The sequence below is a fragment of the Heptranchias perlo genome, unplaced genomic scaffold (genome assembly GCF_035084215.1).
Source record: "Heptranchias perlo isolate sHepPer1 unplaced genomic scaffold, sHepPer1.hap1 HAP1_SCAFFOLD_1593, whole genome shotgun sequence".
Classification (NCBI taxonomy): Eukaryota; Metazoa; Chordata; class Chondrichthyes; order Hexanchiformes; family Hexanchidae; genus Heptranchias; species Heptranchias perlo.
Window position 1 is genome coordinate 4,392 of NW_027138853.1, and position 26,987 is coordinate 31,378.

At 52.2% G+C, this 26,987-nt stretch overlaps 1 protein-coding gene across 1 annotated transcript; it reads left to right on the forward strand.

The window, feature by feature from the left end:
* Positions 1-5,830: 5,830 nt before the first annotated feature.
* LOC137309296 (protein tweety homolog 1-A-like) lies at positions 5,831-23,927 on the forward strand (the record flags this gene model as incomplete). Its single annotated transcript, XM_067977554.1, has 3 exons — positions 5,831-5,996; positions 14,072-14,183; positions 23,707-23,927. Coding segments are annotated over exons 2-3 (284 nt in total), but the record flags the coding sequence as incomplete, so codon positions are not given.
* Positions 23,928-26,987: the final 3,060 nt, after the last annotated feature.

Below are 26,987 nucleotides of genomic sequence, written 5' to 3' on the forward strand. Positions count from 1 at the left end.
TCTCCTCTGCACCCTCTCCAAAGCGATCACATCCTTCGTGTAGTGTGGCGACCAGAACTGCACACAGTACTCCAGCTGTGGCCTAACCAGTGTTTTATACAGCTCCATCATAACCTCCTTGCTCTTATATTCTATGCCTCGGCTAATAAAGGCAAGTATCCCATATGCCTTCTTTACCACCTTATCTACCTGTTCCGCCGCCTTCAGGGATCTGTGAACTTGCACACCAAGATCCCTCTGACCCTCTGTCTTGCCTAGGGTCCTCCCATTCATTGTGTATTCCCTTGCCTTGTTAGTCCCTCCAAAGTGCATCACCTCGCATTTTTCCGGGTTAAATTCCATTTGCCACTGTTCCGCCCATCTGACCAACCCATCTATATCGTCCTGCAGACTGAGGCTATCCTCCTCGCTATTTACCACCCTACCAATCTTTGTATCATCAGCGAACTTACTGATCATACCTTTTACATTCATATCCAAGTCGTTAATGTAGACCACAAACAGCAAGGGACCCAGCACCGATCCCTGTGGTACCCCACTGGCCACAGGCTTCCAGTCACAAAAACAACCTTCGACCATCACCCTCTGCCTTCTGCCACTAAGCCAGTTTTGTATCCAAAGTGCCAAGGCACCCTGGATTCCATGGGCTCGTACCTTCTTGACCAGTCTCCTGTGGGGGACTTTATCGAAGGCCTTACTGAAATCCATGTATACCACATCCACTGCGTTACCCTCATCCACACGCCTAGTCACCCCCTCAAAAAATTCAATCAAATTAGTCAGACATGAATGGTGGTGGACAATTAAACAACTAACGGGAGGAGGAGGCTCTGTAAACATCCCCTTCCTCAATGATGGCGGAGTCCAGCACGTGAGTGCAAAAGACAAGGCTGAAGCGGTTGCAACCATCTTCAGCCAGAAGTGCCGAGTGGATGATCCATCTCAGCCTCCTCCCGATATCTCCACCATCACAGAAGCCAGTCTTCAGCCAATTCGATTCACTCCACGTGATATCAAGAAACGGCTGAGTGCACTGGATACAGCAAAGGCTATGGGCCCCGACAACATCCCGGCTGCAGTTCTGAAGACTTGTGCTCCAGAACTAGCCGCGCCTCCAACCAAACTGTTCCAGTGCAGCTTCAACACTGGCATCTCCCCGACAATGTGGAAAATTGCCCAGGGATGTCCTGTCCACAAAAAGCAGGACAAATCCAATCTGGCCAATTACCGCCCCATCAGTCTACTCTCAATCATCAGCAAAGTGATGGAAGGTGTCATCGACAGTGCTATCAAGCGGCACTTACTCACCAATAACCTGCTCACCGATGCTCAGTTTGGGTTCCGCCAGGACCACTCGGCTCCAGACCTCATTACAGCCTTGGTTCAAACATGGACAAAAGAGCTGAATTCCAGAGGTGAGGTGAGAGTGACTGCCCTTGACATCAGGCAGCATTTGACCGAGTGTGGCACCAAGGAGCCCGAGTAAAATTGAAGTCAATGGGAATCAGGGGGAAATCTCTCCAGTGGCTGGAGTCATACCTAGCACAAAGGAAGATGGTAGTGGTTGTTGGAGGCCAATCATCTCAGCCCCTGGGCCTTGCTGCAGGAGTTCCTCAGGGCAGTGTCCTCGGCCCAACCATCTTCAGCTGCTTCATCAATGACCTTCCCTCCATCATAAGGTCAGAAATGGGGATGTTCGCTGATGATTGCACAGTGTTAAGTTCCATTCGCAACCCCTCAAATAATGAGGCAGTCCGTGCCACGTGCAGCAAGACCTGGACAACATCCAGGCTTGGGCTCATAAGTGGCAAGTGACATTCGCGCCAGACAAGTGCCAGGCAATGACCATCTCCAACAAGAGAGAGTCCAACCACCTCCCCTTGACATTCAACGGCATTACCATCGCCGAATCCCCCACCATCAACATCCTGGGGGTCGCCATTGACCAGAAACTTAACTGGACCAGCCATATAAATACTGTGGCTACAAGAGCAGGTCAGAGGCTGGGTATTCTGGGGCGAGTGACTCACCTCCTGACTCCCCAAAGCCTTTCCACCATCGACAAGGCACAAGTCAGGAGTGTGATGGAATACTCTCCACTTGCCTGGATGAGTGCAGCTCCAACAACACTCAAGAAGCTCGACACCATCCAGGACAAAGCAGCCCGCTTGATTGGCACCCCATCCACCACCCTAAACATTCACTCCCTTCACCACCGGCGCATTCACTAACACGCACACTCACACACAGACACACACACTCACACACAGACACACACACTCACACACACACTCACACACAGACACACACACTCACATGCACACTCACACACACTCACACACACACTCACACACAGACACACAGACACACACACTCACACACACACACTCACACACAGACACACACACTCACACGCACACTCACACACAGACACTCACACACAGACACACACACTCACACACAGACACACACACTCACACACAGACACACACACTCACACACACACTCACACACAGACACACACACACACACACTCACACACAGACACACACACTCACACGCACACACACACAGACACTCACACACACACTCACACACAGACACACACACTCACACGCACACTCACACACAGACACTCACACAGACACTCACACTCACACACACTCACACACACACTCACACACAGACACACACACTCACACGCACACTCACACGCACACTCACACACAGACACTCACACGCACACACACTCACACACAGACACACACACTCACACGCACACTCACACACACACTCACACACAGACACACACACTCACACACACTCACACACAGACACACACACTCACACACACACACTCACACATACACTCACACGCACACTCACACACACACTCACACACACACTCTCACACACACACACACTCACACACACACTCACACACACACACACACACTCACACACTCACACACACACTCACACACAGACTCACACGCACACACACACACTCACACACACTCACACACAGACACACACACTCACACACACACTCACACACAGACTCACACGCACACTCACACAGACACACACACTCACACACAGACACACACACTCACACACAGACACACACACACACTCACACACTCACACACAGACACACACACTCACACACAGACACACACACAGACACACACACTCACACACTCACACAGACACACACACACACACACAGACACATACACTCACACACTCACACACACTCATACACAGACACACTCACACACAGACACACACACTCACACACAGACACACACAGACACACACACACACACACAGACACACACACTCACACACAGACACACACACTCACACACAGACACACACAGACACACACACTCACACACACACACAGACACACACACTCACACATACACTCACACGCACACTCACACACAGACACACACACTCACACACAGACACACACACTCACACACAGACTCACACGCACACTCACACAGACACACACACTCACACACAGACACACACACTCACACACACTCACAGTCACACACAGACACACACACTCACACACACACTCACACACAGACACTCACACTCACACACAGACTCACACACAGACACACACACTCACACACAGACACACACAGACACACACACACACACACAGACACACACACTCACACACAGACACACACAGACACACACAGACACACACACTCACACACACTCACACACACACACAGACACACACACTCACACATACACTCACACGCACACTCACACACAGACACACACACTCACACACAGACACACACACTCACACACAGACACACACACTCACACACACACTCACACACAGACACACACACTCACACACACTCACACACAGACACACACACTCACACACTCACACGCACACACACTCACACACAGACACACACACTCACACACACTCACACACAGACACACACACTCACACACAGACACACACACTCACACGCACACACACACTCACACACACACTCACACACAGACACTCACACTCACACACAGACTCACACACAGACACTCACACTCACACACAGACACACAGACACACACACTCACACACACACTCACACACACACTCGCACATTCACCGACATACACACTGACACTTTGATACATACTTTGACACACTTATACACAGACACACTTATACACAGACACACATTTACACAGAGATACAGACACACTCACACACACAGACACACACTGACACACAGAGACACAGACACTGACACATAGAGACACAGACACACTTACACACACTGACACAGAGATACACAGAGACACAGACACACTTACACACAGACACACACTTACACACAGAGACACAGACACACTGACACACAGACACACACTGACACACAGAGATACAGACACACTTACACACAGACACACACTTACACACAGACACACACTTACACACAGACACACACTGACACACAGAGACACAGAGACACAGACACACACTTACACACTTACACACAGACACACAGAGACACAGACACACACTTACACACTTACACACAGAGACACAGACACACAGAGACACAGACACACAGACACACAGACACACAGACACACTTTCTTCAATTTTACACAGGATTCTTTGTTCACCTCTCTCTTTCCCCTCTCATTCTATCTCCATCACTGTCTGGCTGTCTCATTCTCTCCCACGCACTCACACTCGTTCTCTCACACGCCCTCACAAACTCTCTCACACACTCACACTCGCTCTCTCACACACCCTCACAAACTCTCTCACACACTCACACACTCACTCTCTCACACTCACACACTCACTCTCTCACACTCTCTCACACACTCACACTCACACTCCCTCTCGCACTCCCTCTCACACTCTCTCTCACATTCTCTCACACACACTCTTTCACACACTCTCACTCTCACACACTCACACTCCCTCTCACACATTCAAACTCTCTCTCACATACACTCACACTCTCTCACACTCTTTCACACACTCTCACTCTCACACACTCACATTCCCTCTCACACATTCAAACTCACTCTCACACACTCTCACACTCTCACATACACTCACACTCTCTCTCACACACTCACACTCTCTCACACATTCTCCCTCACAAACACTCACACTCTCCCTCTCACACACTCACTCACACTCTCCTCACATGCTCACACTCTCTCTCACACACTCACTCTCTCACACACACTCTCCCTCTCACACACTCACACTCTCACACACACACTCATTCTCACACGCTCACGCTCTCTCTCACATGCACTCACACTCTCCTCACACGCACACACTCCCTCTCACACACTCACACTCTCTCACACACTCACACTCATTCTCACACGCTCACGCTCTCTCTCACATGCACTCACACTCTCCTCACACGCTCACACTCTCTCACACACACTCTCTCTCACACACTCACACTCTCCTCACACACTCACACTCTCCGTCTCACACTCTCTCTCACACACTCACACTCTCTCTCACACACTCACACTCTCCTCACACACTCACACTCTCCTCACACACTCTCCCTCTCACACACTCACACTCTCTCTCACATGCACTCACACTCTCTCTCACACACTCACACTCTCCTCACACACACTCACAAACACTCACACTCTCTCTCATACACACACTCTCCCTCTCACACTCTCTCACACACACTCTCCCTCTCACACCCTCAGACTCCCTCTCTCTCTCTCACTCATTCTCTCTCTCTGTCTCTCCCACTCCCACCTCCCGCCCCACAGACGCTGCTGTTCCTGTTTGGAGTGGCCGCCCTCTGCTTGGCTCTGAACCTGCTGCTCCTCCTGATTTACTTTGCACGGCTCTGCTGCTGTTCGTCGGGTGAGGAGGAGAACAAGCGACAGGAGGTGTGTTGTCCGACTTGGAGCAGTGTGACCGCAGTCATCGTCTGCTGGTGAGACCAGGTCCAAAACCATGACATCATCTTCATCTTTACAAAGTCCCCACAGCATGACCGCTCCATTAAACAAGTGTTACAGACTGGAATCTAATCGAGGGGTTCGGGGGGTTTATATATAGAATAACAGATACCCGGGAGTGAGTTACAGACTGGAATCTAATCGAGGGGTTCGGGGGGTTTATATATGGAATAACAGATACCCGGGAGTGAGTTACAGACTGGAATCTAATCGAGGGGTTCGGGGGGGTTTATATATAGAATAACAGATACCCGGGAGTGAGTTACAGACTGGAATCTAATCGAGGGGTTCGGGGGGTTTATATATAGAATAACAGATACCCGGGAGTGAGTTACAGACTGGAATCTAATCGAGGGGTTCGGGGGGTTTATATATAGAATAACAGATACCCGGGAGTGAGTTACAGACTGGAATCTAATCGAGGGGTTCGGGGGGTTTATATATAGAATAACAGATACCCGGGAGTGAGTTACAGACTGGAATCTAATCGAGGGGTTCGGGGGGTTTATATATAGAATAACTGATACCCGGGAGTGAGTTACAGACTGGAATCTAATCGAGGGGTTCGGGGGGTTTATATATAGAATAACAGATACCCGGGAGTGAGTCACAGACTGGAATCTAATCGAGGGGTTCGGGGGGTTTATATATAGAATAACAGATACCCGGGAGTGAGTCACAGACTGGAATCTAATCGAGGGGTTCGGGGGGTTTATATATAGAATAACAGATACCCGGGAGTGAGGTACAGACTGGAATCTAATCGAGGGGTTCGGGGGGTTTATATATAGAATAACAGATACCCGGGAGTGAGTTATAGACTGGAATCTAATCGAGGGGTTCAGGGGGTTTATATATAGAATAACAGATACCCGGGAGTGAGTTACAGACTGGAATCTAATCGAGGGGTTCGGGGGGTTTACATATAGAATAACAGATACCCGGGAATGAGTTACAGACATGAATCTAATCGAGGGGTTCGGGGGGTTTATATATAGAATAACAGATACCCGGGAATGAGTTACAGACATGAATCTAATCGAGGGGTTCGGGGGGTTTATATGTAGAATAACAGATACCCGGGAATGAGTTACAGACATGAATCTAATCGAGGGGTTCGGGGGGTTTATATATAGAATAACAGATACCCGGGATTGAGTTACAGACTGGAATCTAATCGAGGGGTTCGGGGGGTTTATATATAGAATAACAGATACCCGGGAGTGAGTTACAGACTGGAATCTAATCGAGGGGTTCGGGGGGTTTATATATAGAATAACAGATACCCGGGAGTGAGTTACAGACTGGAATCTAATCGAGGGGTTCGGGGGAGTTTATATATAGAATAACAGATACCCGGGAGTGAGTTACAGACTGGAATCTAATCGAGGGGTTCGGGGGGTTTATATATAGAATAACAGATACCCGGGAGTGAGTTACAGACTGGAATCTAATCGAGGGGTTCGGGGGGTTTATACATAGAATAACAGATACCCGGGAGTGAGTTACAGGCTGGAATCTAATCGTGGGGTTCGGGGGGTTTATATATAGAATAACAGATACCCAGGAGTGAGTTACAGGCTGGAATCTAATCGAGGGGTTCGGGGGGTTTATATATAGAATAACAGATACCCGGGAGTGAGTTACAGACTGGAATCTGATCGAGGGGTTCGGGGGGTTTATATATAGAATAACAGATACCCAGGAGTGAGTTACAGGCTGGAATCTAATCGAGGGGTTCGGGGGGTTTATATGTCGAATAACACATACCCGGGAGTGAATTACAGGCTGGAATCTAATCGAGGGGTTCGGGGGGTTTATATATAGAATAACAGATACCCGGGAGTGAGTTACAGGCTGGAATCTAATCGAGGGGTTCGGGGGGTTTATATATCGAATAACAGATATCCGGGAGTGAGTTACAGACTGGAATCTAATCGAGGGTTTCGGGGGGTTTATATATAGAATAACAGATATCCGGGAGTGAGTTACAGACTGGAATCTAATCGAGGGGTTCGGGTGGTTTATATATAGAATAACAGATACCCGGGAGTGAGTTACAGACTGGAATCTAATCGAGGGGTTCGGGGGGTTTATACATAGAATAACAGACACCCGGGAGTGAGTTACAGACTGGAATCTAATCGAGGGGTTCGGGGGGTTTATATATAGAATAACAGATACCCGGGAGTGAGTTACAGACTGGAATCTAATCGAGGGGTTCGGGGGGTTTATATATAGAATAACAGATACCCGGGAGTGAGTTACAGACTGGAATCTAATCGAGGGGTTCGGGGGGTTTAAATATAGAATAACAGATACCCGGGAGTGAGTTACAGACTGGAATCTAATCGAGGGGTTCGGGGGGGTTTATATATAGAATAACAGATACCCGGGAGTGAGTTCCAGACTGGAATCTGATCGAGGGGTTCGGGGCGTTTATTTTTAGAATGTCAGAAACTCATGAGAGAGTTACAGGCTGGAATCTAATCGAGGGGTTCGGGTGGTTTATATGTAGAATAACAGATACCCGGGAGTGAGTTACAGACTGGAATCTAATCGAGGGGGTCGGGGGGTTTATATGTAGAATAACAGATATCCGGGAGTGAGTTACAGACTGGAATCTAATCGAGGGGCTCGGGGGGTTTATATGTAGAATAACAGATACCTGGGAGTGAGTTACAGACTGGAATCTAATCGAGGGGTTCGGGGGGTTTAAATTTAGAAGAACAGATACTCGGGAGTGAGTTCCAGACTGGAATCTAATCGAGGGTTTCGGGGGGTTTATATATAGAATAACAGATTCCCGGGAGTGAGTTACAGACTGGGATCTAATCGAGGGTTTCGGGGGGTTTATATATAGAATAACAGATCATAGAATCAAAGAATCATAGAAGTTTACAACATGGAAACAGGCCCTTCGGCCCAACATGTCCATGTCGCCCAGTTTATACCACTAAGCTAGTCCCAATTGCCTGCACTTGGCCCATATCCCTCTATACCCATCTTACCCATGTAACTGTCCAAATGCTTTTTAAAAGACAATATTGTACCCGCCTCTACTACTGCCTCTGGCAGCTCGTTCCAGACACTCACCACCCTTTGAGTGAAAAAATTGCCCCTCTGGACCCTTTTGTATCTCTCCCCTCTCACCTTAAATCTGTGCCCCCTCGTTATAGACTCCCCTACCTTTGGGAAAAGATTTTGACTATCGACCTTATCTATGCCCCTCATTATTTTATAGACTTCTATAAGATCACCCCTAAACCTCCTACTCTCCAGGGAAAAAAGTCCCAGTCTGTCTAACCTCTCCCTATAAGTCAAACCATCAAGTCCCGGTAGCATCCTAGTAAATCTTTTCTGCACTCTTTCTAGTTTAATAATATCCTTTCTATAATCGGGTGACCAGAACTGTACACAGTATTCCAAGTGTGGTCTCACCAATGCCCTGTACAACTTCAACAAGACATCCCAACTCCTGCATTCAATGTTCTGACCAATGAAACCAAGCATGCCGAATGCCTTCTTCACCACCTCTCTTGTGAGAGACAGAACCTCAAATAGTGCAGCACTCCCTCAATACAACACTGGACTTTCAGCCTAGATTATGTACCGAAGTCCTGGGGAGGGGCTTGAACCCACGACCTTCTGACTCAGAGAGTGCTATCACTAAGCCAAGACGGACACCTAAAAAGAGACACGTACGCATACATATACTGGCACAGAAGAAAGCGTAACCATATGACCATTAGTCAAGAAACATGCAGCGGTGAAAAGAGCAGGCCGCAATCACTTACCCTTCGAATTCCCTCTCGCTCCTACACAGGGAATTAGCTGCCCTCTTCCTGGCTCTTCTCCTGTGCTAACTCTTCATTTGTGCAGGGAGAGAGCCCGAATTAACAACAAACAGGGAATCATGCATAGATCTCCTGGACAGTTGCACTTCAAGCCAGAACTATAAACAGGGTACTGCCTGGCTAAGACCCTTGCTGCAGATACCAGCAGTGTGAAGTTAAGTGTCCTTGGTTGCTGAACTCCGGATCAGATTCTGTTTTTTATTCTGTCGCACTGTCTATTGTTGCCTTTGATTTCCTTATTTTGTGCGAAAGAAGTGTGTAAATCCTAGCAAGGGATCAATGACCTCATATTACAGTTACAAATGAAATGAATTCACAAAGGTTAGGACGGACAAATAAATAAGTATTCAGTGACTGAATGCATGACTTAAGCAGTATTTTAAAAGCACCCCCTGATGATTCACAATGTGCAGACTTCCTTTGAGGAAAGGGTTTTATGGCCAGTGAAACACATCTGACTCATGGCAATTTCTGTAGAATCCAATCCACCTATAAATCTGATTATGGAACTGTTGCAATTTATTTCATTTGGAATTTTTAACTGACCAGTTTTAGCTGTTACTTTTAGTTTTAGAGTCTGGATAGGCAAACACCGAGGATACCACAACCAGTTTTGTTCACCATTTCTCCAAAGGGATGCAAAGGAGAGCAACAAAGGGGATTTCTGGATTTAGAGAATCAGCAAATCATAAACAACAACTTGTATTTATATAGCACCTTTAACATAGTAAAACATCCCAAGGTGCTTCACAGGAGTGATTATCAAATAAAATTTGACACCGAGCCACATAAGGAGATATTAGGACAGGTGACCAAAAGCTTGGTCAAAGAGGTAGGTTTTAAGAAGCGTCTTAAAGGAGGAGAGGTAGAAAGGCGGAGAGGTTTAGGGAGGGAATTCCAGAGCTTAGGGCCTAGGCAGCTGAAGGCACGGCCGTTAATGGAGGAGCGATTAAAATCGGGGATGCGCAAAAGGCCAGAATTGGAGGTGCTCAGAGATCTCAGAGGGTTGTAGGGCTGGAGGAGGTTACAGAGATAGGGAGGGGTGAGGCCATGGAGGGATTTGAAAACAAGGATGAGAATTTTAAAATCATACAGCATAGATGTAGGCCACCATGCCTGTGTCGGCTCTTTGAAAGAGCCATCCAATTAAACTCATTCCCCTGCCCTTTCTCTGTAGCCCTGCAAATTGTTTCCCTCCCAAGTATTTATCCAATTCCCTTTTGAAAGTTATTATTGAATCTGCTTCCACCACCGTTTCAGGCAGTGAATTCCAGATCATTACCACTCGCTGCGTAAACATCTCCCTTCGGGTTCTTTTGTCAATTACCTTAAAGAAACTAAGCTTATTCTCTTTGACAAAATATAGAAATAAGAAAGCAGGCTTAGTTTTTTGAAAAAAAACTTGTTTTATATCCCCCTTGTTTGGCATTTTTAAGGCACAGGCTATTGCCAGGCTGAGAAGGCAGGCAGCCAACCTGCTCACTGGTCTCTGCCAATACCAATTTGTAAAGAGCTGCACAAGGTGCAGAAGAGCAGGCCGCTATTACACGCCCTTCGATTTCCTTCCACCCCCACACGGGGGATTAGCTACCCTCTTCTTGGCACTTCCCCTTGCTGTCACAACAGCAATTGGGAGCTGTATGTACGGAGAGTTCTGGCTGCCAACCGATGTCTTATCATTCTGTTTTAATGTCTTCTATCTGCACTGCTGAGAAGTATACTCCATGCCTCGTCTTCATCAGTGCTCTGTTGGAACTCGTCAGGCACGATGCAACACCCTTTGCTAATAACACCATCTCCCACAAGGTGATTAACTCCCCATCTGATAAGGTAAGTAACGATTGAATCACTACAGGCAGAAATAGACAGAACTGGGTAGTGGGTGGACAAGTGGTGTGACATCTTCAACACTGAGAAGACAGTGTCAATAATTTGGTCAAGAAAGTTTGCCCATTCTTTTGCTCTGCAATCTCATAAAGGTCCTAAGCTCTCTTCAATGACAAGTGTTCAGTATGTTGACTTTCAAATGACTCCTGAGCTGGTGTAACAGCTAAATGGCTGGAAAATCATCAGGAATGAGAATCAAGAAAGTGTATTCCTTTTTAATTGCAATTGGCAGCTTTGGTACTCTATCAACCCACCTGGAGAAAACCCATCTCTTATTCCCTAGTATAGATGTAGTCCAAAGCCATCAAAGCAGAATTTAGCTCTACAGGTTGGTACATCACAACTTGCATTTATATAGCGCCTTTAACGTAGTAAAATGTTCCAAGTTGCTTCACAGGAGCGACAAGAAAAAAATACTGGCCTTGCCAGCAACGCCCACATCCCATGAACGAATTTTTAAAAAATCAGACAAAATGTGACACCGAGCTACATAAGGAGACATTAGGAAAGTGACCAAAAGCTTGGTCAAAAAGGTAGGTTTTAAGGAGTGTCTTAAAGTGTTAGAGAGGCGAAGAGGTTGAGGGAGGGAATTCTAGAGCTTGGGGCCTAGACAGCTGATGGCATGGCCACCAATTGTGGGGCAAAAGAAATCGGGCAAGCACAAGAGGCCAGAATTGGAAGATTGCAGAGATCTCGGATATCCGGGAGTGAGTTACAGACTGGGATCTAATCGAGGGTTTCGGGGGGTTTATATATAGAATAACAGATTCCCGGGAGTGAGTTACAGACTGGAATCTAATCGAGGGGTTCAGGGGGTTTATATATAGAATAACAGATTCCCGGGAGTGAGTTACAGACTGGGATCTAATCGAGGGTTTCGGGGGGTTTATATATAGAATAACAGATTCCCGGGAGTGAGTTACAGACTGGAATCTAATCGAGGGGTTCAGGGGGTTTATATGTAGAATAACAGATACCCGGGAGTGAGTTACAGACTGGAATCTAATCGAGGGGTTCGGGGGGTTTATATATAGAATAACAGATACCCGGGAGTGAGTTACAGACTGGAATCTAATTGAGGGGTTCGGGGAGTTTATATATAGAATAACAGATACCCGGGAGTGAGTTACAGACTGGAATCTAATCGAGGGGTTCGGGGGGTTTATATATCGAATAACAGATACCCGGGAGTGAGTTACAGACTGGAATCTAATCGTGGGGTTCGGGGGGTTTATATATAGAATAACAGATAACCGGGAGTGAGTTACAGGCTGGAATCTAATCGAGGGGTTCGGGGGGTTTATATATAGAATAACAGATACCCGGGAGTGAGTTACAGACTGGAATCTAATCGAGGGGTTCGGGGGGTTTATATATAGAATAACAGATACCCGGGAGTGAGTTACAGACTGGAATCTAATCGAGGGGTTCGGGGGGTTTATATATAGAATAACAGATACCCGGGAGTGAGTTACAGACTGGAATCTAATCGAGGGGTTCGGGGGGGCTTATATACAGAATAACAGATACCCGGGAGTGAGTTACAGACTGGAATCTAATCGAGGGGTTCGGGGGGTTTATATATAGACGAACAGATACCCGGGAGTGAGTTACAGGCTGGAATCTAATCGAGGGGTTCGGGGGGTATATATATAGAATAACAGATACCCGGGAGTGAGTTACAGACTGGAATCTGATCGAGGGGTTCGGGGGGTTTATATATAGAATAACAGATACCCGGGAGTGAGTTACAGACTGGAATCTAATCGAGGGGTTCGGGGGTGTTTATATATAGAATAACAGATACCCGGGAGTGAGTTACAGGCTGGAATCTGATCGAGGGGTTCGGGGGGTTTATATATAGAATAACAGATACCCAGGAGTGAGTTACAGGCTGGAATCTGATCGAGGGGTTCGGGGGGTTTATATATAGAATGACAGATACCCGGGAGTGAGTTACAGGCTGGAATCTAATCGAGGGGTTCGGGGGGTTTATATATAGAATAACCGATACCCGGGAGTGAGTTACAGACTGGAATCTAATCGAAGAAGAGCAGAGGCGAGTTCTCCCCGGTGTCCTGGGCCTTATTTATCCCTGAACCAACATCACGAAAGCAGATTATCTGCTCGGTATCACATTGCTGTATGTGGGATCTTGCTGTGCGCAATTTGGCTGCCGTGTTTTCTACATTACAACAATGACTGCAGGTCAGAAAAGTACATCATTGGCTGTAAAGCAGGTTGGAACGTCCTGAGGGCGTGGAAGGTTCTCTGTCAATCTAAGTCAGTCTCTCTCTTTCTTGCAGTACTGGAATTGGGATTGGTTTCTATGGAAACGGTGAGATTAACGATGGGATGTACCGGGCGACCTATTCACTGGCAAATGTGAACCATATGCTGGTAACGATGGAGACCCTGGTGAGAGAGGCAGCGAGAGACACACTCTCCCCTATCACAGACTCTCCCCACCCATTTAATCACCCCCACAGCCCATGTACACTCTCCCCTATCACAGACTCTCCCCACCCATTTAATCTCCCCCCACAGCCCATGTACACTCTCCCCTATCACAGACTCTCACCACCCATTTAATCACCCCCACAGCCCATGTACACTCTCCCCTATCACAGACTCTCTCCACCCATTTAATCTCCCCCACAGTCCCTGTATACTCTCCCCTATCACAGACTCTCCCCACCCATTTAATCTCCCCCACAGCCCATGTACACTCTCCCCTATCACAGACTCTCCCCACCCATTTAATCTCCTCCCACAGCCCATGTATACTCTCCCCTATCACAGACTCTCCCCACCCATTTAATCTCCTCCCACAGCCCATGTACACTCTCCCCTATCACAGACTCTCCCCACCCATTTAATCTCCTCCCACAGCCCATGTACACTCTCCCCTATCACAGACTCTCCCCACCCATTTATTCACCCCCACAGCCCATGTACACTCTCCCCTATCACAGACTCTCCCCACCCATTTAATCTCCCCCACAGCCCCTGTACACTCTCCCCTATCACAGACTCTCCCCACCCATTTAATCTCCCCCACAGCCCATGTACACTCTCCCCTATCACAGACTCTCCCCACCCATTTAATCTCCCCCCACAGCCCATGTACACTCTCCCCTATCATGGACTCTCCCCACCCATTTAATCACCCCCACAGCCCATGTACACTCTCCCCTATCACAGACTCTCCCCACCCATTTAATCTCCCCCCACAGCCCATGTACACTCTCCCCTATCATCGACTCTCCCCACCCATTTAATCACCCCCACAGCCCATGTACACTCTCCCCTATCACAGACTCTCCCCACCCATTTAATCTCCCCCACAGCCCATGGACACTCTCCCCTATCATCGACTCTCCCCACCCATTTAATCTCCCCCCACAGCCCATGAACACTCTCCCCTATCACAGACTCCCCACCCATTTAATCTCCCCCACAGTCCCTGTACACTCTCCCCTATCACAGACTCTCCCCACCCATTTAATCTCCCCCACAGCCCATGGACACTCTCCCCTATCATCGACTCTCCCCACCCATTTAATCACCCCCACAGCCCATGTACACTCTCCCCTATCACAGACTCTCCCCACCCATTTAATCTCCCCCCACAGCCCATGTACACTCTCCCCTATCACAGACTCTCCCCACCCATTTAATCTCCTCCCACAGCCCATGTACACTCTCCCCTATCACAGACTCTCCCCACCCATTTAATCTCCCCCCACAGCCCATGTACACTCTCCCCTATCACAGACTCCCCACCCATTTAATCTCCCCCACAGTCCCTGTACACTCTCCCCTATCACAGACTCTCCCCACCCATTTAATCTCCCCCACAGCCCATGGACACTCTCCCCTATCATCGACTCTCCCCACCCATTTAATCTCCCCCCACAGCCCATGTACACTCTCCCCTATCATGGACTCTCCCCACCCATTTAATCTCCCCCACAGCCCATGGACACTCTCCCCTATCACAGACTCTCCCCACCCATTTAATCTCCTCCCACAGCCCATGTACACTCTCCCCTATCGATGGACTCTCCCCACCCATTTAATCTCCCCCACAGCCCCTGTACACTCTCCCCTATCACAGACTCTCCCCACCCATTTAATCTCCTCCCACAGCCCATGTACACTCTCCCCTATCACAGACTCTCCCCACCCATTTAATCACCCCCACAGCCCATGTACACTCTCCCCTATCACAGACTCTCCCCACCCATTTAATCTCCCCCCACAGCCCATGTACACTCTCCCCTATCATGGACTCTCCCCACCCATTTAATCACCCCCACAGCCCATGTACACTCTCCCCTATCACAGACTCTCCCCACCCATTTAATCTCCCCCCACAGCCCATGTACACTCTCCCCTAACATCGACTCTCCCCACCCATTTAATCTCCCCCCACAGCCCATGTACACTCTCCCCTATCACAGACTCTCCCCACCCATTTAATCTCCCCCACAGCCCATGGACACTCTCCCCTATCATCGACTCTCCCCACCCATTTAATCACCCCCACAGCCCATGTACACTCTCCCCTATCACAGACTCTCCCCACCCATTTAATCTCCGCCCACAGCCCATGTACACTCTCCCCTATCACAGACTCCCCACCCATTTAATCTCCCCCACAGTCCCTGTACACTCTCCCCTATCACAGACTCTCCCCACCCATTTAATCTCCCCCACAGCCCATGGACACTCTCCCCTATCATCGACTCTCCCCACCCATTTAATCTCCCCCCACAGCCCATGTACACTCTCCCCTATCATGGACTCTCCCCACCCATTTAATCTCCCCCACAGCCCATGTACACTCTCCCCTATCACAGACTCTCCCCACCCATTTAATCTCCCCCCACAGCCCATGTACACTCTCCCCTATCACAGACTCTCCCCACCCATTCAATCTCCCCCACAGCCCATGGACACTCTCCCCTATCGATGGACTCTCCCCACCCATTTAATCTCCCCCACAGCCCATGTACACTCTCCCCTATCACAGACTCTCCCCACCCATTTAATCTCTCCCCACAGCCCATGTACACTCTCCCCTATCACAGACTCTCCCCACCCATTTAATCTCCCCCCACAGCCCATGTACACTCTCCCCTATCGATGGACTCTCCCCACCCATTTAATCTCCTCCCACAGCCCATGTACACTCTCCCCTATCACAGACTCTCCCCACCCATTTAATCTCCTCCACAGCCCATGTACACTCTCCCCTATCACAGACTCTCCCCACCCATTTAATCTCCCCCACAGCCCATGGACACTCTCCCCTATCATCGACTCTCCCCACCCATTTAATCTCCCCCCACAGCCCATGTACACTCTCCCCTGTCATGGACTCTCCCCACCCATTTAATCTCCCCCACAGCCCATGTACACTCTCCCCTATCACAGACTCTCCCCACCCATTTATTCACCCCCACAGCCCATGTACACTCTCCCCTATCACAGACTCTCCCCACCCATTTAATCTCCCCCACAGCCCCTGTACACTCTCCCCTATCACAGACTCTCCCCACCCATTTAATCTCCCCCACAGCCCATGTACACTCTCCCCTATCACAGACTCTCCCCACCCATTTAATCTCCCCCCACAGCCCATGTACACTCTCCCCTATCATGGACTCTCCCCACCCATTTAATCACCCCCACAGCCCATGTACACTCTCCCCTATCACAGACTCTCCCCACCCATTTAATCTCCCCCCACAGCCCATGTACACTCTCCCCTATCATCGACTCTCCCCACCCATTTAATCACCCCCACAGCCCATGTACACTCTCCCCTATCACAGACTCTCCCCACCCATTTAATCTCCCCCCACAGCCCATGTACACTCTCCCCTATCATGGACTCTCCCCACCCATTTAATCACCCCCACAGCCCATGTACACTCTCCCCTATCACAGACTCTCCCCACCCATTTAATCTCCCCCCACAGCCCATGCACACTCTCCCCTATCATGGACTCTCCCCACCCATTTAATCACCCCCACAGCCCATGTACACTCTCCCCTATCACAGACTCTCCCCACCCATTTAATCTCCCCCCACAGCCCATGTACACTCTCCCCTATCACAGACTCTCCCCACCCATTTAATCTCCTCCCACAGCCCATGTACACTCTCCCCTATCATCGACTCTCCCCACCCATTTAATCTCCCCCACAGCCCATGGACACTCTCCCCTATCATCGACTCTCCCCACCCATTTAATCACCCCCACAGCCCATGTACACTCTCCCCTATCACAGACTCTCCCCACCCATTTAATCTCCCCCCACAGCCCATGTACACTCTCCCCTATCACAGACTCTCCCCACCCATTTAATCTCCTCCCACAGCCCATGTACACTCTCCCCTATCACAGACTCTCCCCACCCATTTAATCTCCCCCCACAGCCCATGTACACTCTCCCCTATCACAGACTCCCCACCCATTTAATCTCCCCCACAGTCCCTGTACACTCTCCCCTATCACAGACTCTCCCCACCCATTTAATCTCCCCCACAGCCCATGGACACTCTCCCCTATCATCGACTCTCCCCACCCATTTAATCTCCCCCCACAGCCCATGTACACTCTCCCCTATCATGGACTCTCCCCACCCATTTAATCTCCCCCACAGCCCATGGACACTCTCCCCTATCACAGACTCTCCCCACCCATTTAATCTCCTCCCACAGCCCATGTACACTCTCCCCTATCGATGGACTCTCCCCACCCATTTAATCTCCCCCACAGCCCCTGTACACTCTCCCCTATCACAGACTCTCCCCACCCATTTAATCTCCTCCCACAGCCCATGTACACTCTCCCCTATCACAGACTCTCCCCACCCATTTAATCACCCCCACAGCCCATGTACACTCTCCCCTATCACAGACTCTCCCCACCCATTTAATCTCCCCCCACAGCCCATGTACACTCTCCCCTATCATGGACTCTCCCCACCCATTTAATCACCCCCACAGCCCATGTACACTCTCCCCTATCACAGACTCTCCCCACCCATTTAATCTCCCCCCACAGCCCATGTACACTCTCCCCTAACATCGACTCTCCCCACCCATTTAATCTCCCCCCACAGCCCATGTACACTCTCCCCTATCACAGACTCTCCCCACCCATTTAATCTCCCCCACAGCCCATGGACACTCTCCCCTATCATCGACTCTCCCCACCCATTTAATCACCCCCACAGCCCATGTACACTCTCCCCTATCACAGACTCTCCCCACCCATTTAATCTCCGCCCACAGCCCATGTACACTCTCCCCTATCACAGACTCCCCACCCATTTAATCTCCCCCACAGTCCCTGTACACTCTCCCCTATCACAGACTCTCCCCACCCATTTAATCTCCCCCACAGCCCATGGACACTCTCCCCTATCATCGACTCTCCCCACCCATTTAATCTCCCCCCACAGCCCATGTACACTCTCCCCTATCATGGACTCTCCCCACCCATTTAATCTCCCCCACAGCCCATGTACACTCTCCCCTATCACAGACTCTCCCCACCCATTTAATCTCCCCCCACAGCCCATGTACACTCTCCCCTATCACAGACTCTCCCCACCCATTCAATCTCCCCCACAGCCCATGGACACTCTCCCCTATCGATGGACTCTCCCCACCCATTTAATCTCCCCCACAGCCCATGTACACTCTCCCCTATCACAGACTCTCCCCACCCATTTAATCTCCCCCCACAGCCCATGTACACTCTCCCCTATCACAGACTCTCCCCACCCATTTAATCTCCCCCCACAGCCCATGTACACTCTCCCCTATCGATGGACTCTCCCCACCCATTTAATCTCCTCCCACAGCCCATGTACACTCTCCCCTATCACAGACTCTCCCCACCCATTTAATCTCCTCCACAGCCCATGTACACTCTCCCCTATCACAGACTCTCCCCACCCATTTAATCTCCCCCACAGCCCATGGACACTCTCCCCTATCATCGACTCTCCCCACCCATTTAATCTCCCCCCACAGCCCATGTACACTCTCCCCTGTCATGGACTCTCCCCACCCATTTAATCTCCCCCACAGCCCATGTACACTCTCCCCTATCATGGACTCTCCCCACCCATTTAATCTCCCCCACAGCCCATGTACACTCTCCCCTATCATGGACTCTCCCCACCCATTTAATCTCCTCCCACAGCCCATGTACACTCTCCCCTATCGATGGACTCTCCCCACCCATTTAATCTCCCCCCACAGCCCATGTACACTCTCCCCTATCACAGACTCTCCCCACCCATTTAATCTCCTCCCACAGCCCATGTACACTCTCCCCTATCACAGACTCTCCCCACCCATTTAATCCCCTCCCACAGCCCATGTACACTCTCCCCTATCATGGACTCTCCCCACCCATTTAATCTCCCCCACAGCCCATGTACACTCTCCCCTATCATCGACTCTCCCCACCCATTTATTCACCCCCACAGCCCATGTACACTCTCCCCTATCACAGACTCTCCCCACCCATTTAATCTCCCCCACAGCCCATGGACACTCTCCCCTATCACAGACTCCCCACCCATTTAATCTCCCCCACAGCCCATGTACACTCTCCCCTATCACAGACTCTCCCCACCCATTTAATCTCCCCCACAGCCCATGTACACTCTCCCCTATCACAGACTCTCCCCACCCATTTAATCTCCCCCCACAGCCCATGTACACTCTCCCCTATCATCGACTCTCCCCACCCATTTAATCTCCTCCCACAGCCCATGTACACTCTCCCCTATCACAGACTCTCCCCACCCATTTAATCTCCCCCCACAGCCCATGTACACTCTCCCCTATCACAGACTCTCCCCACCCATTTAATCCCCTCCCACAGCCCATGTACACTCTCCCCTATCATGGACTCTCCCCACCCATTTAATCTCCCCCACAGCCCATGTACACTCTCCCCTATCATCGACTCTCCCCACCCATTTAATCTCCCCCACAGCCCTTGTACACTCTCCCCTATCATGGACTCTCCCCTCCCATTTAATCTCCCCCACAGCCCATGTACACTCTCCCCTATCACAGACTCTCCCCACCCATTTAATCTCCCCCACAGCCCATGTACACTCTCCCCTATCACAGACTCTCCCCACCCATTTAATCTCCTCCCACAGCCCATGTACACTCTCCCCTATCATGGACTCTCCCCTCCCATTTAATCTCCCCCACAGCCCATGTACACTCTCCCCTATCACAGACTCTCCCCACCCATTTAATCTCCCCCACAGCCCATGTACACTCTCCCCTATCATAGACTCTCCCCACCCATTTAATCTCCCCCACAGCCCATGTACACTCTCCCCTATCACAGACTCTCCCCACCCATTTAATCTCCTCCACAGCCCATGTACACTCTCCCCTATCACAGACTCTCCCCACCCATTTAATCTCCCCCCACAGCCCATGTACACTCTCCCCTATCATGGACTCTCCCCACCCATTTAATCTCCCCCCACAGCCCATGGACACTCTCCCCTATCATCGACTCTCCCCACCCATTTAATCTCCCCCACAGCCCATGTACACTCTCCCCTATCATCGACTCTCCCCACCCATTTAATCTCCCCCACAGCCCATGTACACTCTCCCCTATCATCGACTCTCCCCACCCATTTAATCTCCCCCACAGCCCATGTACACTCTCCCCTATCATCGACTTTCCCCACCCATTTAATCTCCCCCCACAGCCCATGTACACTCTCCCCTATCACAGACTCCCCACCCATTTAATCTCCCCCACAGCCCATGTACACTCTCCCCTATCACAGACTCTCCCCACCCATTTAATCTCCTCCACAGCCCATGTACACTCTCCCCTATCACAGACTCCCCACCCATTTAATCTCCCCCCACAGCCCATGTACACTCTCCCCTATCACAGACTCTCCCCACCCATTTAATCTCCCCCACAGCCCATGTACACTCTCCCCTATCATCGACTCTCCCCACCCATTTAATCTCCCCCACAGCCCATGGACACTCTCCCCTATCATCGACTCTCCCCACCCATTTAATCTCCCCCACAGCCCATGTACACTCTCCCCTATCACAGACTCCCCACCCATTTAATCTCCCCCACAGCCCATGTACACTCTCCCCTATCACAGACTCTCCCCACCCATTTAATCTCCTCCACAGCCCATGTACACTCTCCCCTATCACAGACTCCCCACCCATTTAATCTCCTCCACAGCCCATGTACACTCTCCCCTATCACAGACTCTCCCCACCCATTTAATCTCCTCCACAGCCCATGGACACTCTCCCCTATCACAGACTCCCCACCCATTTAATCTCCTCCACAGCCCATGTACACTCTCCCCTATCACAGACTCTCCCCACCCATTTAATCTCCTCCACAGCCCATGTACACTCTCCCCTATCACAGACTCTCCCCACCCATTTAATCTCCCCCACAGCCCATGTACACTCTCCCCTATCACAGATTGAGGGATAGGGGAGAAGGTGGGATTGAGGGATAGGGGAGAAGGTGGGATTGAGGGATAGGGGAGAAGGTGGGATTGAGGGATAGGGGAGAAGGGGGAATTGAGGGACACGGGGAGAAGGGGGGATTGAGGGATACGGGGAGAAGACGGGATTGAGGGATAGGGGAGAAGGTGGGGATTGAGGGATACGTGGAGAAGGGGGGATTGAGGGATAGGGGAGAAGGCAGGATTGAGGGATGGGGAGAAGGGGGGGATTGAGGAATACGGGGAGAAGGGGGGATTGAGGGATATGGAGCGAAGGCGGGATTGAGGGATACGGGGAGAAGGCGGGATTGAGGGATACGTGGAGAAGGGGGGATTGAGGGATAGGGGAGAAGGCGGGATTGAGGGATGGGGAGAAGGGGGGGATTGAGGAATACGGGGAGAAGGCGGGATTGAGGGATATGGAGCGAAGGCGGGATTGAGGGATACGGGGAGAAGGCGGGATTGAGGGATATGGAGAGAAGGCGGGATTGAGGGATACGGGGAGAAGGCGGGATTGAGGGATACGGGGAGAAGGCGGGATTGAGGGATATGGAGAGAAGGCGGGATTGAGGGATATGGGGAGAAGGGGGGATCGAGGGATACGGGGAGAAGGCGGGATTGAGGGATACGGGGAGAAGGCGGGATCGAGGGACAGGGGAGAAGGCGGGATTGAGGAATGCGGGGAGAAGGTGGGTAGGTGAGATTGGGGAATATGGGGAGAAGGTGGGTAGGTGGGATTGAGGGATACGGGGAGAAGGTGGGTAGGTGGGATTGAGGGATTTGGGGTGAAGGTGGTGAGGTGGGATTGAGGGATATGGGGAGATGTTGGGTAGGTGGGATTGAGGGATACGGGGTGAAGGTGGTGAGGTGGGATTGAGGGCTATGGGGAGATGTTGGGTAGGTGGGATTGAGGGCTATGGGGAGGTGTTGGGTAGGTGGGATTGAGGGATATGGGGAGAAGGTGGGTAGGTGGGATTGAGGGATATGGGGAGAAGGTGGTGAGGTGGGATTGAGGGATTTGGGGTGAAGGTGGTGAGGTGGGATTGAGGGATATGGGGAGATGTTGGGTAGGTGGGATTGAGGGATATGGGGAGAAGGTGGTGAGGTGGGATTGAGGGATATGGGGAGATGTTGGGTAGGTGGGATTGAGGGATACGGGGTGAAGGTGGGTAGGTGGGATTGAGGGCTATGGGGAGATGTTGGGTAGGTGGGATTGAGGGCTATGGGGAGATGTTGGGTAGGTGGGATTGAGGGCTATGGGGAGATGTTGGGTAGGTGGGATTGAGGGCTATGGGGAGATGTTGGGTAGGTGGGGTTCAATGATATGGAGAGAAGGTTCTCCAATGTTCTTCTCACGAGTCTGTCTAACTTGCACCAGGTGTCCAATGCCACGGAGATGCTGAACTGGGCTGTGAGGGAGCACCTGACCAGCCTGGAGGAGATCTTCTCGGAGAGGACAGAGTTCCTGGTGATAACACGGAGTTGTCGACGACAGGCTGAGAACCTGGTCCTCCAGCTCCGTGGCCTGGCCTTCTGGAGAGACCTCAAGCTGAGTCCCCTGGAGATGGCCGAGTGGGGGAGCAACTTCGAGGGCTACAGGTAAGGTGAGGTCCCCATATCGCCCTGTCACTCCATATCCCTAAACCAGATAGGGGGAGGGGAGCAGAGGGGAATGAACCCCAGAAACTCACCGGGGAGAGGGGGAGGAGAGCGGGAGGTGGGGGAATGAACCCCAGAAACTCACCGGGGAGAGGGGGAGGGGAGCGGGAGGGGAATGAACCCCAGAAACTCACCGGGGAGAGGGGGAGGAGAGCGGGAGGTGGGGGAATGAACCCCAGAAACTCACCGGGGAGAGGGGGAGGGGAGCGGGAGGGGAATGAACCCCAGAAACTCACCGGGGAGAGGGGGAGGAGAGCGGGAGGGGAATGAACCCCAGAAACTCACCGGGGAGAGGGGGAGGAGAGCGGGAGGTGGGGGAATGAACCCCAGAAACTCACCGGGGAGAGGGGGAGGAGAGCGGGAGGTGGGGGAATGAACCCCAGAAACTCACCGGGGAGAGGGGGAGGGGAGCGGGAGGGGAATGAACCCCAGAAACTCATCGGGGAGAGGGGGAGGGGAGCGGGAGGGGAATGAACCCCAGAAACTCACCGGGGGAGAGGGGGAGGAGAGCGGGAGGTGGGGGAATGAACCCCAGAAACTCACCGGGGAGAGGGGGAGGAGAGCGGGAGGGGAATGAACCCCAGAAACTCACCGGGGAGAGGGGGAGGGGAGCGGGAGGGGAATGAACCCCAGAAACTCACCGGGGAGAGGGGGAGGGGAGCGGGAGGTGGGGGAATGAACCCCAGAAACTCACCGGGGAGAGGGGGAGGAGAGCGGGAGGGGAATGAACCCCAGAAACTCACCGGGGAGAGGGGGAGGGGAGCGGGAGGGGAATGAACCCCAGAAACTCATCGGGGAGAGGGGGAGGGGAGCGGGAGGGGAATGAACCCCAGAAACTCACCGGGGAGAGGGGGAGGGGAGCGGGAGGGGAATGAACCCCAGAAACTCACCGGGGAGAGGGGGAGGGGGAGCGGGAGGGGAATGAACCCCAGAAACTCACCAGGGAGAGGGGGAGGGAAGTGGGAGGGGAATGAACCCCAGAAACACACTGGGGAGAGGGGGAGGGGAGCAGAGGGGAATGAACCCCAGAAACTCACCGGGGAGAGGGGGAGGGGAGCGGGAGGGGAATGAACCCCAGAAACACACCGGGGAGAGGGAGAGGGGAATGAACCCCAGAAACTCACCGGGGAGAGGGAGAGGGGAGCGGGAGGGGAATGAACCCCAGAAACACACCGGGGAGAGGGGGAGGGGAATGAACCCAGAAACACACCGGGGAGAGGGGGAGGGGAGCGGGAGGGGAATGAACCCCAGAAACTCACCGGGGAGAGGGGGAGGGGAGCGGGAGGGGAATGAACCCCAGAAACACACCGGGGAGAGGGGGAGGGGAATGAACCCCAGAAACACATCGGGAAGAGGGGGAGGGGAGCGGGAGGTGGGGAATGAACCCCAGAAACTCATCGGGGAGAGGGGGAGGGGAGCGGGAGGGGAATGAACCCCAGAAACTCACCGGGGAGAGGGGGAGGGGAGCGGGAGGGGAATGAACCCCAGAAACTCACCAGGGAGAGGGGGAGGGAAGCGGGAGGGGAATGAACCCCAGAAACTCACTGGGGAGAGGGGGAGGGAAGTGGGAGGGGAATGAACCCCAGAAACTCACCGGGGAGAGGGGGAGGGGAGCACCCCCTCTCTCCATCTCTCACCCCCTCTCTCCGTCTCTCACCCCCTCTCTCCATCTCTCACCCCCCCTCTCCGTCTCTCACCCCCCCTCTCCGTCTCTCACCCCCCCTCTCCGTCTCTCACCCCCCCTCTCCGTCTCTCACCCCCTCTCTCCGTCTCTCACCCCCACTCCATCTCTCAACCCCCCTCTCCGTCTCTCACCCCCCCTCTCCGTCTCTCACCCCCCCTCTCCGTCTCTCACCCCCCCTCTCCGTCTCTCAACCCCCCTCTCCGTCTCTCACCCCCCTCTCCGTCTCTCACCCCCCCTCTCCGTCTCTCACCCCCCCTCTCCGTCTCTCACCTCCCCTCTCCGTCTCTCAACCCCCCTCTCCGTCTCTCACCCCCCCTCTCCGTCTCTCACCCCCTCTCTCCGTCTCTCACCCCCTCTCTCCGTCTCTCAACCCCCCTCTCCGTCTCTCACCCCCTCTCTCCATCTCTCACCCCCTCTCTCCGTCTCTCACCCCCCCCTCTCCGTCTCTCACCCCCCCCTCTCCGTCTCTCACCCCCCTCCATCTCTCACCCCGCCTCTCTCTGTTCCTCCCTCTCTCCGTCTCTCACCCCCTCTACATCTCTCACCTCCCCTCCCTTTCTCACCCCCCTCCGTCTCTCACCCCCCTCCATCTCTCACCCCCTCTCTCCGTCTCTCACCCCCCCCCTCCGTCTCTCACCCCCCTCCATCTCTCACCCCCCCTCTCCGTCTCTCACCCCCTCTCTCCGTCTCTCACCCCCTCTCTCCGTCTCTCACCCCCCCTCCGTCTCTCACCCCCCTCCATCTCTCACCCCCTCTCTCCGTCTCTCACCCCCCCTCCATCTCTCACCCCCCTCCGTCTCTCACACCCCCTCCATCTCTCACCCCCTCTCTCCGTCTCTCACCCCCCTCCATCTCTCACCCCCTCTCTCCGTCTCTCACCCCCCACTCCATCTCTCACCCCCCTCTCTCCGTCTCTCACCCCCCCTCCGTCTCTCACCTCCCTCCGTCTCTCACCCCCCCTCTCCGTCTCTCACCCCCCTCCGTCTCTCACCCCCCTCTCTCCGTCTCTCACCCCCCCTCCGTCTCTCACCTCCCCTCCGTCTCTCACCCCCCCTCTCCGTCTCTCACCCCCCCTCTCCGTCTCTCACCCCCCCTCCGTCTCTCACCCCCCTCCATCTCTCACCTCCCCTCCATCTCTCACCCCCTCTCCGTCTCTCACCCCCCCTCCATCTCTCACCTCCTCTCTCCGTCTCTCACCCCCCCTCCGTCTCTCACCTCCCCTCCGTCTCTCACCCCCCCTCTCCGTCTCTCACCCCCCTCTGTCTCTCACCCCCCCCTCCGTCTCTCACCCCCCCTCCGTCTCTCACCCCCCCTCC